The 14481-nt window shown below is 44.5% G+C and overlaps 1 protein-coding gene across 1 annotated transcript in view; it reads right to left on the reverse strand.

Moving 5' to 3' along the window:
* Positions 1–2488: 2488 nt before the first annotated feature.
* Positions 2489–14481, reverse strand: part of POLR1A (RNA polymerase I subunit A) — a 58911-nt gene continuing 46918 nt past the window's right edge. The window contains exons 27-34 of the mRNA XM_026648100.2: positions 13585–13742; positions 12377–12506; positions 11474–11590; positions 10248–10505; positions 9193–9393; positions 8277–8394; positions 6795–6959; positions 2489–4186 (exon numbers count right to left, since the gene is read on the reverse strand). Coding sequence (XP_026503885.1) covers positions 4086–4186; positions 6795–6959; positions 8277–8394; positions 9193–9393; positions 10248–10505; positions 11474–11590; positions 12377–12506; positions 13585–13742 — 1248 coding nt within the window. The 3' untranslated portion in view covers positions 2489–4085. The remainder of the gene's footprint in view (positions 4187–6794; positions 6960–8276; positions 8395–9192; positions 9394–10247; positions 10506–11473; positions 11591–12376; positions 12507–13584; positions 13743–14481) is intronic.

The following is a 14481-nucleotide window of genomic DNA, read 5'->3' on the forward strand; positions in this document are numbered from 1 at the left end:
GTCTCAAATGAATTAGCACACACCCCAAAAGTGGTGGAGACAGTAAATTAAAATATGGTTAAGATATGGAATGTATGCTGATGAATGCTTGATATACATGAATGGTTAGGGAGGTGCCAGCCTAGAAAGGGAGTATCCATCGGCCAAAGAATGTGTCAAGTGGATGACCAGACAACCCCCGGAGGGTAAACTGCGATCCACCCCATCACCTGGAAGGATGAGAAACACAAACTTTGGACAGTTTGAAGCCACCAGGAATGTGCCATCTGCTGATTGAGTCAGCAACAGCAGAATAAAACAGCTCCCATAGACTAACATAGGAATTAAATCCTATAAAAATGAACTCTCAAGACTGAGGACTTTGAGTCTCTGGTTCTGCTGCCAGCCTCCAGGATCATCAGGTGCACCTGAAACAGACTCGGCTCCATCCTGATGACCAAGATACCTGGCCAGTAACTTGGCATGAGCAACTTCTATGCTTGTAACTATAACACCTATACAGAACTTGAATAAATAATTGCGTAAATGAATCTATATATATATATATATATGTATGTATGTATGTGTGTATGTATGTGTGTATGTATGTGTGTATGTATGTGTGTATGTATGTGTGTAAGGAATAAGTAGTGATAGGAATAAGTATTCAAACAACGTTGTTTACTTTTATCTTTTGCTTTATCATTATATTTACAATAAATGTGGCATCTTTGCCTTATCCCTCTTAATAAGATCCTGCTGGTTTTTATTCTATTGGTATAACAGAATGAGGCTCCTAACACAGCTGAGGTTCACTCCCTCTGGGACACCTGGCATTGGTCACTGTCGGTAGACAGGATACTGGGCTGGATGGACCTTTGGTCTGACCCAGTATGGCCATTCTTATGTTATGTTCTGAGGCCTGGTCTACATACAGAAGCTGCAAGGAATAAATTGATGCTGCTCATTCCAAATTGTTCCACATGGCAAACTAGAGGGATGTTGACTTGCTGAATATGAGGCCAAAAGTTTTTAACTGGATGGGCCCAATGCAATGAAATAATTTTTTTTGGTGATAGACATCTGTATCACAGGGTAGGACGGTCCTTTAAAAGGTGGGAGTAGCCCCCTCTAGGACTATTAGCTGTCTCCTAGGTGATGGCTTTGAGGGCAGGGATCAGGTGACAGCCTGAATGTCACCTGGTCCTCGGAGAAAAGGGCAGCCTACCCAATGCCCTGGGTGGATGAATTACTCAACAGGCTGGGGGAAGCCCAGTATATCGACAACCTGGATTTAACCAAGGGGTATTGGCGGATGCCGCTGATGCCGGAATCAAAGGAGAAAACCGTCTTCGCCACCCCCAGCAGGCTCTATTATTTTACCCGAATGCCCTTTGGACTGCATGGTGCCCCTGGGACATTCCAGAGGTTGATGGACCGTCTCCTCCTGCTTCACCTTGAGTACACGGCCGCTTACCTAGACGTCATAGTAATCTACAGCCATCACTGGGAGGACCATCTAAACCGGGTGGTGGCAGTCTTGAGAACCCTCTGGGAGGCTGGTCTCACCACGAACCCACAGAAATGCTGAATCGGGTGGCAAGAAACAACATACCTAGGTTACACCGTGGGACGAGGCAAGCTGTGCCCCCTTATTGGGAAAGTCCAGGCAATCCACGACCACCCAGCTCCCACTACTAAGGTCTGGCAGTTTCTAGGACACATGGGCTTTAGACGTTTCATCCCCAACTTTGCGACCGTTAGGGCCCTGGGCTGGGACGCAGTGGAGATGAGCGGGCCCGTGACCCCCTGCCACCTCTCCCCTGGGGTGTCAGTACTCCCTCTCCTTAGGCCAGGGGGCCTGAGCTCCTCAGTCAGCCCTAGCTGAGCCCCACAGATGGTGATTGGCACTCACCCCTGCTGGAGCCCCCAGACGAGGCTGGAGTTACAGCCCTAGCTGTTTGCTGCCCTGCCTTGTTTAACAGCTGGGCTAATAAACTGCTACAGCTCTGCCTGACTGCAGGCCAGAGCCCTGTTTGCTGACTGCTGTGCCTGATTGCTGGCCAGAGTCCAGACTGTTTATGGCCTGGCCCCGCCCTGCTTGAAGGCCAGGGCCCATTGAGAACCGCTAATTCCCCCCTTTTTGTTTTCACTTCCTTTGGGAAGTCACTCTAGCAGACCAAACTGCCAGGAGGCATGGCCTCCCTCAGACGCAGATCCAGAGGGATGGCCATGCCAGCTTACACTGCCGTAGCCGGGATCCCACTGGGGAGCCAGAACCCAGGGCGGCAGGCACAGCCCAGCTGGGAGCAGGGTTCTAGCTGGAGCACCCCACCTGCATCGGGGTGACAGCCTGGCTTTCTTGTCAATTTCATGGCTCCATGCCATGACAACGACAGCCAACAGCCGATATAAGTAACCCAGCATCTACACGGACACTACATCACCCTAACTACTCCCGATAAGTGGCTAACATGGCTCTCAGCATCACAGTCTGGGCACTCCTGCATTAGCTTGTTGCTAGGAAGTAAAAGATCCTGCATGCTGATGCTAGAGCTTCCACAGCAAAGAGAAACTACACAAAGGTGTTTTTCCAACATCTGACTTGATGTCCTTTATTACAGATCCTCCCTTACAAAGAATAATGTTAAATCAAAATACAGTAAAAGCTGTGTTATCCGGCCCTGTATCAACCAGAAAGTTTTATAAACCGGCATTTCTAATCTTTATAGAAAGTCTGGTTTATAATCCGGTTGGCATGGGGCCCACAGGCTCCCTACCTGGCTCTGCGTGGCTCCCCAGAAGTGGCGATATGTTCCTGCTGCTCCTAGGCGGAGAAACGGCCATGAAGGGTTTGGGGTGTGGGAGGGGGTTCGGGTCAGGGGCTCAGGGTGCCGGATCCAGGGGGCGCTCACTTTGGGCTGTTCCCCTGGCCAATGGAAGCTGCGGAGCCAGCGCTCGTGGCAAGGCAGTTCTGCCTAGGAACAGCAGGAACAGATGGCCGCTTGCAGGGAGCTGCCCAAGGTCAGTGCCCCCTGGATCCAGCACCCTGAAACACTTCCTGCACCCAAACTCCCTCCCTCTTAGTTAACTGAAATTTTTCACCTACCGGCACCCTCCATTCCCCCAACATGCCGGATAAAAAAGCTTTTACTGTAGAAGTTTAAACTCTGCTTTACAATATTGTTACATGCTTGCTTTGTGCAATCACATTTGCAGCAGTTCATTTTGCTCCAGCTGCTTTAGGGAGATATCTTAACGAAAGAGGAAACAACATTTCATTGAGGACAGTTCTGCTTGGGGCAAGCACAGATATTGGAATGGTCTAAAAGAACTAGTGAATACACGGCATTCAAATCATGGTCTTAGCCAGAGAGCCCATTAATTGTCACAGACACACTCTTTTTAATGACTGGAGCGAAGAGGAAAAGGTGCCCTGGATCTCTTTAAAAATCATAACAGTATAGTACAAATAAATACAATAAAAAAACAGGACTTGTCTCCAGCACACAAGTTTCATTCCTGTCAACACATTCCTGTTCCTCAGGCCCACTTGTGAGTTTGTCCCAGAACTATTTAAAATAAGATTAGGTACAGTTATCATGTGACAGAGCAATGTGGTACCCAAGGCCTATCCAGATAGACTGGAAATGCCGCAGACACCTCAGATATGCGAGCAGACTCTCCCCTTTAAATTGTACATGTCAAATGCTACACCTGGCTCCTAATCAGACACACACAGCGTTGTTCATCTCTCTCCAGTGTATAACAATAATTTCATTTTGATCACTACTGAACAGGGGGCAGAGGGAGAGAAGGAAGGGTACTAGGCCAGAGGATAGTTTTTAGGCATGAACATTCCCATCAAATACTTTACAGTCAAAGTACATCACTTAGTTAGGTTAACAAACCCATTGGCGATCAAGAGAATAACTGGAGATACATTATAGAGAATCCCTCCACACCCCGAAGATATCATTAATGGACTTGTACAAACATTCATTGGTTTTGACATTTCAGCAAAGGCTTTGCAAACAACTGCAGTGCAGGTACATCTCTTGTGATAGCCACACTTAATTTTTTTTTAAAATAATAGAGGCAAAACACTATGTAAGGGGTTGCTTGAGGTCAAACAAACCAGTCCCTCCTTTGACAACTTTTCCTACCACCAGGCATGCAGAAGGAGATCTCAGCTCATCATGGGCACCTAAACCAAAGAGTTCAATAAAAATCAGATTAGGGCCATTTCCAAAGGACTTTCACAGGTTACAAAAATGCTAATGATCCAAGTATTTATTTTGTTTACAAAGAGTCAGACCTGCCATCTAAAGACAGATGCTGCCACCTGCTGTTTGGATTGAATTTATCTCTGTGGAAAATGTGGACCTGATTCTTCTCTCACAGTAGTTCTACACTAGAGTACCTGCTCTGACATCAATAGCGTCATGAACCACAGGCTCGGGGAGGCTAATGTTTGCTGGGTAGATATACAGACAACCTTCTATGAAACACAGGAGAAGGCTGACATGCTTTGTGATTTCAGTGCACTAGGCCATGTGTCCAAGAAATCTGAGGCATGCTCTTACAGACATCCCTGGGTGAGGTCTACCATGATATGGACCCTATTTTGTGGTAGATAAACTCTTGCTGGTCTCAAATCTAACACAGCTCCTGTAAGAATTCTATCCTTTCATCAGCAACACTTTGGACTTCTCGGTCAATGCTGAGTCCCAGATTGGTCCAAGGTGATCCGAGTCCAAGCCTCCCAAAATAAAAAAGGTGGGGAGGGTAATGGTTTGATTGAGTCTTGATGGTGTCAAAGTTGCTGTTGTGAGCAACATGTGGAATGTGCAGCAGGAGGAGGAGAGGCAGAAGGCCTCCTGCACTGAAAACTACTACTCCCCTGGTGGCTCTTCCGTTTTCTGCAGGTGTTTCTCCTCACTGTCATGTTCTCACTGGTACAGGTGGTGGGGCTGTACCGACTGACTCTCTGAGTGGACCTACCATGTTTTGCAGTGGAAGGAAGTAGAGGAAGGTATTCCAAGGCCATGACTGTATATTGTAGGGGTAAGGAGCTGCAGGTCTTGTGAGGTGGGGTGGTTGAATGTCCCCTACACGATCCCTAGTGTCAGTATTTGTAAGGGTGATTCCTGGATTCCCCAGCAGGCCAGGAAGGCTCATAAAAGCGAGATTGAGGTGAATGGGGACATCTCTATTATACTCAGAAGGACAGGAAGAAAATGAATAATCCTCTAAAGGGGAAGCTACCCTATCTTGTATCCTATAGTGATCTTGAACCCCCGACCCCACAACATGAGCTGGAGCGCTCATCTGTACCATTGTACGTTAATAATCAGTATTGAAGCAGAAGGACCTCTAATGGCAGAAGAGGAGGGCAAGGATGTTTCTGGTTGCACAGTCCTTGCAATATCTCTTGAGAAACATCTGCACTGTAGAGATAGGTATTGGAGTCATGGGCACCAGAGTACTCAGCACCAGGTGTGTCAACATTGGTACTGAGAAGTTGGTCCTGGGAGAAGTATGGACCACAGATTCGAGCAGTACAATGGGTTTGTCATCAGAAGGACCCAATTTGGGCTGTGACTGGCTTTTGGCCGAGTGGCATGAAGTGACACAATGACCTGGTGTGGTTTTTGCCTCATTGGCATCCGAGAGGGTGACCTATGCTTGCGCTCACTCTTCCTGCCTACCCCTTTCTGAAGGGTGGGTGGAAGAGGTTTTGGCTCTTTGCTGGACTTGCTGGTCAAACGATTTGATCTCTTCAATGAAAAGTGAGCCCAGGAGCTTAGAGTACAGCCACAGCTCACAGGATCACTAGCTGAGGAGGGCTGGTTCAGGTTTAGTGGGCCCTTCTGTCTCAAGTTTTGAAGAGGATCTCATTGAGTGGAGGAAAAGGGCAACAGACTGAGCATCTAACAACAGCATGCACTTCTCCAAGGCAAAAAGGCACAACAGCTACATCACCAGATGGGCAGCTTTAAACCCCCGTGACATTGTCTCAGACATAGTAGCTAGATCCTGTTATGGGGGTTGTCCCTTAATCTATTAGAAAAAAAGTTTTTTTAAAATGCCAACAGGAGTATAACAAGAGAAACCACCACTTACTAGCCTAAGAAAGATCACAAAAGTTCACAGATGTCATAGGTAGCAAGAAGGAACCAAGGGACAGCTGGACCCTTGGATGGGAGCCCACAAGGAGACTTAGGGCACTGCAGGACAAAAGAATCTGATTTTGAATGCTTGGGGCACATAGACAATTGTTCAAAGAACAACTATTTGCTTTGAAACAGAACAGTTATGACTGTCTTATGCAATTAGCTAACAAAGAGGCTTTATTTTTGACTGAAATCAGAGGCAGCTATTTGCTTGCACAGCTGTAGTAGAGACCGGAACCACCCACTATGCTATGCACCACCCACTGTGCTATGCACTTTCAATACTTCTCACCCCAAGGACAAAAGGTTACATGTATTTAGCCCAATAGAAATGACAGAAGACCATCCAAGGTATTACAGACTAGCATTATCTGATTCTTGAAAGAATGTTAGACTCCACAAACCACACCATAGGGGAGTCTTCTTATTTCAGCTGTCAGCACTATATTAAAAAGAGCATCCCAATTTATCTCAAACTTTTTGTCGTGCAAGGAGCTCATTAACATTTTAGTCTGTAGAGAGTTTTAAAATGTAGTTAAATATCTCTCAGGAGAGTGGAGAGTTATAAAGGGAAACCAAGCAGATGTGAAATGCAGCAGCAGTAATGCAGAGACTTAGAATTCAACTAAAACTATTTACCCATCATTGTCGCTTCCTTCAAAAATTTGTAGCTGGTTTCAAACGTCATCTGTTGCAGAGGGGAGGAGTTGGACTGCATTCCAAAACGATTCAGTGGTTTGTAAACACCTTCAAAACACATGTAATCTGCCACAAGAGAAAGGTGCCGAGGATCTACCACAATACCTGACAATGCAGGAAAAGGGAACATGAGAACATTCAAGAACTAACCAGCACTAAGTTAAATCCCTATAGTCTAGTCAATGGGGTGGGTAAGAATCTCTATTTCCTTCACCACGACACAGGTAAGTCACTGATGATGCAGTGGTGCTTCTCCTTTCAGTAACTGGCATCAACCATTCCCTGCAACACTATCAGACCTCCTCTTTGCTGCATGAAATAATGGATTTGCAGAGAGACTATAATGGTAATTGTGCCTTAGCTACCCAAATGTTTCATTATGTATGATAACAGTATGCGAGTCTTTTGGGGTAGTACATATTTTTTAAAATGATAGCAATAATACATGCATCATCTTTGTTCAGCCAAAGTTGGCTAAGTCATTTCTGGTCCAGCCGCTACAGTACAGAGCTCTGCCCCCTGCCTCCCCACATGGTTACCCCTAAATCCTGTGCAGTGGAACATCAGAGCTTTGTTATTGGGGAATCTTTACACATGTGCAGGAGGTCGGAGGCTTTACCCCAGTAGGTGTATACCACATAATTACGATGGCGCTTTGGACATTTATACAGTGTGATGGTGAAGTCTGTTAACAGCCTCTACCAGCAAATATCCCAGGGCTCTTAAATAGCACAAAGAAAGTCAGGCATTAATAAAAATGGGGATATTAGTGAGCAGTTACTACAGAGGCATTTGCGGACTAGCAGTCCAAAACAGCCTTCCCTCTTTTCACTGGCTGTAATTCATAGTAAGACATGGGCCAGTTAGTACTGAAAGACAAATCTCTGTAGGCAGGCACTTAAGGTGAGATGGCTAATGCCACCTGAACAGTTTTGATGGACAAAGTAAAAAGTGTTTATTTAAAAATAAATTATTTATTTTTAAATAAACCCTTTTTACTTTGTCCATCAAAACTGTTAAGGTGAAATGGCTAATGCCATTATAATATTTTATATTATATACATACACATACACCTCAGTAAAATCACTGGAGGATATTGACTCTATTTTTATATATATATATGAAAATAGAGTCAACATCCTCCAGTGATTTTACTGAGGAACAAATGGAAACCAATCAATTAAATGAGAGAACTATCTCAGAGAAGATGCTCACATGTCATGAGGATGGATTTTCAATATGAGAAGTTAGATACATCAATTATAGATTCAAAGAAGAGACTGAAAATACACAAGTGAAGGAGTAGCTAATGCAAAGAGGTCACTTTCCAAACCTATTTCCAGTGGCAAAGTTTTCCCATCTTAACGAAAAATCAGATGAACCACAAGACTAACTCTGCTGATCTAACAACACTATCTTACCATACACAGCAAACACATCTTTAATTTCCTTTTCAATCACCCTCAGGGCAGCCTCGATTCCATAGGTCTTAGCCATTGCATGAATGTCATTGGAATAAAGCCGGCTTAGGTCCAAAAGCTGGAGGCAAGGAAGACAGGTGTAAGTTATTACTCCAGTCACTGTACCTCCCCCAGATAAGCTGCGATAATTTTTCTCCAATTCTCCACTTGCTCAAATTACCTCAAGGAGAACCAATATAGTCAATTACAACACAATCAGATGCAGGCACAGCATTAGCCATAGAGAAAATGTACATATAGTTTTATACCCAGGTCAACAACTTCATCACCATTTACATCACCGGGTGTAAGGGATGGAAATTAAGCAAAGAAAAAATGTAACAATTTCCGATGGAATTCCCAACAATGAGATCTATTGAACTATGGAAAAGTCTCTGACACAATGGAAAGCATGATGCTTGGGACATTTGAAACTCTCAGACAAGCACTGGAGCATACACTGCATGCAACAATCCTGAACTTGTAGGGCGATGGGGTAGGCAGCATAACAGATCTATTCATCTCCAACTACTGTGATTCATTTAGATGGGAGAGCTCCCTCAAGTAACACTTTCAGAGACGGCTGCAAGGAGAGTGGAGCCTCTTTGGTCATTATCTTGGCAATAAGATACTCTGTGCCTCTGTACAAAAGTCCATCTGAAGTGATCAGAAAGTGACTTAAGAGTTCACTTGAGGGAGATGTGGCACATGCATTTTGAACCTCCTAGGGGGAGATTTCCAGAGGGTCAAAAAGCAATTAGATGCCTAGCGCCCAATGAAAGTCAATGGAGGAGGTAGGTACCCGCCTCCCAGTTTTTTCCCTAGAACATTACACAACAATTACAGAAGTCTCGGGGTTTATAAACATGTTACATACATCAGCATATCTGAATAGCTCTGGGAGGTTTATTCCCTCGGTGTTTAAAACAAATTCTTTCTCCCCTTTCTTATTGGTGCTTTCATTTAAGAAGCACCGCGTGATCCCCTTTGTCTCATGGACAATTGTGTTCTGCATGAGGGACGTTAGGATGGAGGAGAGGTCAAAGTATGCCTTCATCAGAGGAAGCTTCAGTGAAACCTAGAAGAGAAGAACAATACAGTGTTGGACGTAGTCAGAGGGCAGGGAGGTAAGGGTCAAACACTGGGTTCTTTCTTTTTAGGGGAATGAGATTTACAAAAACACATTTATCCTAGTACTCATTTATTTAGAAATGGACAGATCCTGATGATACAGCTTCCAACAGATGGGTATTAACAGGAAACAATACACTCCAGGCCTATTCACGCACACACTGCAGCTAAGGTCTTACTGACATGAGCTCTAAACAATTTCGCTCTTGTTTCAGCCACACAGAGGATCCCTTTACCTGATGCTCAGTCCGATTAAGCCAAATCTTACAGCTGCAAAGCTGCATGCTTGTTTCACACACCTCAATGAACACGTGTCTTCTTTGCTGGACGTGTGCTTTGGAGGATTATGCAGGTTTCCCTGCTCTGAACAAACACACACACACACACACACACACACACAAGCCTATTGTTGCCCTGCTTTTATCTGCCTTTATAGCACACCCAAATAGTCTCCCATGGTAATGTCAACCATCATCCCGCATATGGAAAGACCTAGGTGTGTATTAAGAAAAAGCTTGAGGCAGAATGAAAACTTGTTAATTGCCACTAGAAAAAATACTGCCATTTCCTGCAAGTTCAAATCTACATCCAGGAAATGTCTGCTTCCATACATGAGCAGGATAGACATCCTATCTGCAAGTTAATAACAGTAGTGCTGAGACAGAGCAGCACCATTCTACTAGAGAGGTTTATTTATTTTTTGCATTATAGTAGCTGTGCACTGTAGCTTTGAAGGTATCAACACACACACACACACACACACACACACACAGAGAAGTTTTCCAGTCACCAACATCTTACCTCACACCACAGCTCATTTTCCATATCATATGTGTAGTTGACTATAGACGGATGACTGCTCATCACAGCACTAACTCTTAGCTGTGTTGAATGCTCTAGTTTGGGTCCTTTTTCTTTTTTAGTCTGATAATTATATTCATTCTGAACCCCTTCTTCAGCATCCTCAGCCCTTTTATCGTCATGCAGCATGCCTTCTTCCTCTTCTGGATTTTCGTCACCATTTTCCTCACTGTTCTCTTCCTCGCTCTCATAATCAACCTGCAGAGATTATATGCTTAAAATCCAATCTATACCCCATATATGTGGAGAGCACTGCGGGAAGCAGTTTTGTTCACACAAACCCCTCACTGTGGAAGTGATCTTCCTGACAGACAGGTTGACATGAAGTTCACTTTTAACCCTTTAAAAGGCAGGTTTTGCCTATAAAGACAGTGGTACGTATTCATTTTAGTCTCAATTTCTTTGCAATCGTGACATGATTTCTCAGTGTTATTAACTTCAGACTGCGTCTCATACACACACACACACACGCACACACACACACCCAAATGTACACCAGCATCATGCAAAATATGGCTGTTTCCTCAAGGATCCTGGGAAGAGAGCAATGTTTCTATGAGTGACTAAAGGAACTCCGCATATTTCAACTAGTTCACCCTTACACTGAAATGATAGATATAGGTCTTAAAATAGCTATACAATAGGGGACATGTTAACAATATAAACACGTAAGGAGGGGATTTGTTTAATTCTGTAGAAGAGTTATAAATTGAAGTAATGGGATGAAATTAAGTAAATTTAGATTGAATTACTGCAAGGACAACTTGGCTACCAGATGCATCAATCGTACATCAGCAGGGGACGGACTAGAAAATCCACCAACTCTTTGTCATCTCTAATTTCTATATTTTTTGGTCTACCAGATTAATGAATACTGGACAGATGGTGTCCAGATTGACAAGGTGGTTTATACCTAATCTCTGATGCGAGGTGAGGTTCCGGGCCAATCATTTCACAGAATGGGTCAAATCTCCAGGGATGCTAAGTACTTGCTACTCCCACCAAAGCATAGAGCTGATCAGAAAACAGGAAAACGTTTTCACAATTTCTTTCCCATTTTTGTTTGACATTTTGCTTTGATGGAAATTCTCTGAACCAGCTCTAATGAAGTCAATGGCAGTGGCAAGTCCTCAGCACCTCTCTAGAATTGGTCCCAAAGTCATTACCTCTTCTTCCTGCTTCTCTCTTCGTTTTGTATCTGTAGCATCAGCGTCTCCTTCATCTGCTTCACCATCAACGAGCCTCCCTGCTTCCTCCTCGTCAGCTTCATGATCATCCTGTGTCTGGAGAACAGTTACAAGTGAGAAGCACAAGCTGATTCTGTATTTTGATTCTGATCCTGGAATATGCCCCATGTTAGACAAGAAAAAGCCTGACCACTTGGAAGCTTCCCCTGAACTAAAAGCACTCTGCTAAACCTTTGGAACGCAACATTCTCCTATCCTTCCATCTGAGACTGTTTTCAATGTAAGTAGACAAATATTTAGTACAAGAAGTCACACTCAGAATCCTATTATACAGGAGCAACAAAGCCCAGCTGGCAATACTTTCAGGCATTAAACAAGAGACAATTCTGTAGAGGATACATCCACTATCACCCTGTTTAGCCAACACCCAAAGCCTTCAGATGAAACAGAGAGCTGGCCAGCAGGCTTTGAAAAATGCTGCTCCCTTAGGTCCTCAACCCAAGAGCAAAGCAAGGGCAGCAATCACTAGGGCTAAAGCCAGCCGGACACTTTCATCCAGTAAATCCTAAGGGACATGGAGTTTAGTAGACTTTAGTTTGCCAAACTATAATAAGCTATTCATTTCCATGCCACACTCTGGGAATGTCGTTCTGAGCAGAGTGTGTGTCACCAAATTGGCTTCTCAGACCCTTGTCAATATACATAAAGGGCATCTTTAGAGAATTATTAGTGCTTCAAAAATGGAGATAGTATTTGTATAGTCATATAAAGCACTATACGTGACAAGCATTAGCATTCTATGGATAATAGCATTTTAATGGTGTGCTGAGCTCACAAAGAAAAATGTAAAGGGATTTTCTAAGAAACTCATTTTTTCCCCACCTGGTTTTCTTGGGATTCTCCGCCACTGCCATCTAGATCCCTCCGAGTTGCCTTACGAGTATTGACCACATTGAAAGATGCCAGCTTTGCACTCTTCCTTTTAATCGTTTCCAGCAAGATTTTAAAGAATCTAAAAGAAAATGCAGTGCAAAATCTCCATGCTCAGAAGTACCACAAACAATTTCCAGGCATTGCAAGATGCGTATGTTCTGTTCAGGAAGCCAGTCAATTCAGAAGCAGAGGACAAACTCATTAATGCATTTAAAGGGACTTTTAAGGTGGGACAAATTATTTTGCCTTTCCTCCCACCCCTCCTTTTTTTCTTCCCAAGAATGATGATGTGTCTCTTTCAATTACATATGAAACCACCTATCTAAAGCTTAAACTATTAGCTCACCTATCAAGATCAGTGGGCTATCAAACTGAAAGAGAGGTAGAAGAGCAGTTTTCAGTGCTGCTGATTTATTATCACAGTCACATTTTTTAGCAATGAGAATGATCAAGACTTTTCTTTTATTAAAGATCTCAGGCTGAGCTAACACTGCCTGAGGGAAGAACAAAGAATGCTGGAATGGCGATGAAGGATCCCTCGTCACGCAACCCAAACAGCTTTCAAAACAACTGTAGCATGGTTCCTCTTGGGTTTTCTTTTACTGTATATGTAAAGTTTGGATTAAGTGATCTGATGGAAGGGATCAGTCTCCCCAGTGAAACCATCTGCTCTCAGCCATGCCACATTTGGTAATAAACACTGAAAATCAGCCTCTCCTGAAATGTTACTGATGTGAGAAAGTTCCTATTTGGTCAGAGAGAGTCATGGAATCCCTTATAATTCAACGATCCTAACTGCAATAGATACTACACATGCGGATGAGGGGGTTGATTATACAAATTATTCTTTAGGCGTGTCAGTAGAGAACAGTTGAAAATAAACCCCCTCCTCCCCCCCCATATACAAACTACTTATAAAATGCATGTGCAGCTCTCTACAGTTTATTATTTCGAAACCTTTCCATTCTTCATTTAAATCCGTTTATTAGCCCAGGGAACAGCTGTATAGACATTACTGCACAGACCCCTTCATGAGTGTCCAAAATTGGAAGCCTCAAGCAGCACTGGCGGGATCCTGCAGCCTAGAATGAACCTTAGGACTATGCAGCTAGGATGAGTGAAGATTGAACAGCGGAGAGATTTGAAAGTGAACTGACCGTGTTTCCATGAAGTATAAGATGTCCCTCGGCTTCAGACACTTCTCCTCCCGATAGTATTCATATGGCAGGAAATAAAATTTGATTTGGTAGAGACGGTGTTTGCTTAGTTTCCCTTCTATGCACAGAGACTCCTCAACTTCAACTTTTTGCAAGACCTGAAATAGCAGCGAGTGAGATTCTGCATCCTCCAAGCAAGGCATTTCATCCACTCCCCAGAACTTCATCCCTTTTTATAGGAGACAAGTTGCATGTAGCAAGCTGTCAAACACTCCCTGCATGCTGGCTTTGGGGACATGGGGAAGGAGACTACACCCTGTACTCCTGGGGGCATTCTGCACCAAAAAGTTCTGTGCCAAAAAATTAAAAATTCTGCACACAGTATTTTAAAATTCCCCAAGGACTGGGCCTGCCCCAGAAACACCCCAGGGCCCCGCCCCTCCATGCCAGGTGCACCAGGTGTGAGCTGGCAGGCTCAGCAAGGCAGGATCCAAGTGTGAAGGGGCTTAGAGTGGGAGGATCTATGTGTGGGTTCAGAGGGTTCTATGTGGGGCAATCTGGGTGCGGGTGGCTCAGTGAGGGGATCCCGATGCAGGGGGGTTCTGGATGCACAGAGGCTTGTTGGGGGGGTTCTGGGTAAAACAGTAAAGGAACTCTGCAGGGGGGTCCACATGAAGGTGGTTGGGGCTCAGCATGGGGGTCTGGGGGATTCAGTGGAGGGTCCAGATGCTGGGGTAATGGGTCTCAGTGGGGTGAGGATCCAGGTGCAGCTGGTTGGGGCTCAATGAGATGGGAATCTGAGTGCGGGTGGCTTGTCGGGATGGTCCAGGTTCAGAGGGAGTGGGGCTCTGCGGGAGGAGGGGAGGTTTTTTTTTGGGGGGGGGGGGGGGGGGGGGG

The sequence above is a fragment of the Terrapene carolina genome, unplaced genomic scaffold, assembly GCF_002925995.2.
Source record: "Terrapene carolina triunguis isolate 2854851 unplaced genomic scaffold, T_m_triunguis-2.0 Scaffold66, whole genome shotgun sequence".
NCBI lineage: Eukaryota > Metazoa > Chordata > Testudines > Emydidae > Terrapene > Terrapene triunguis.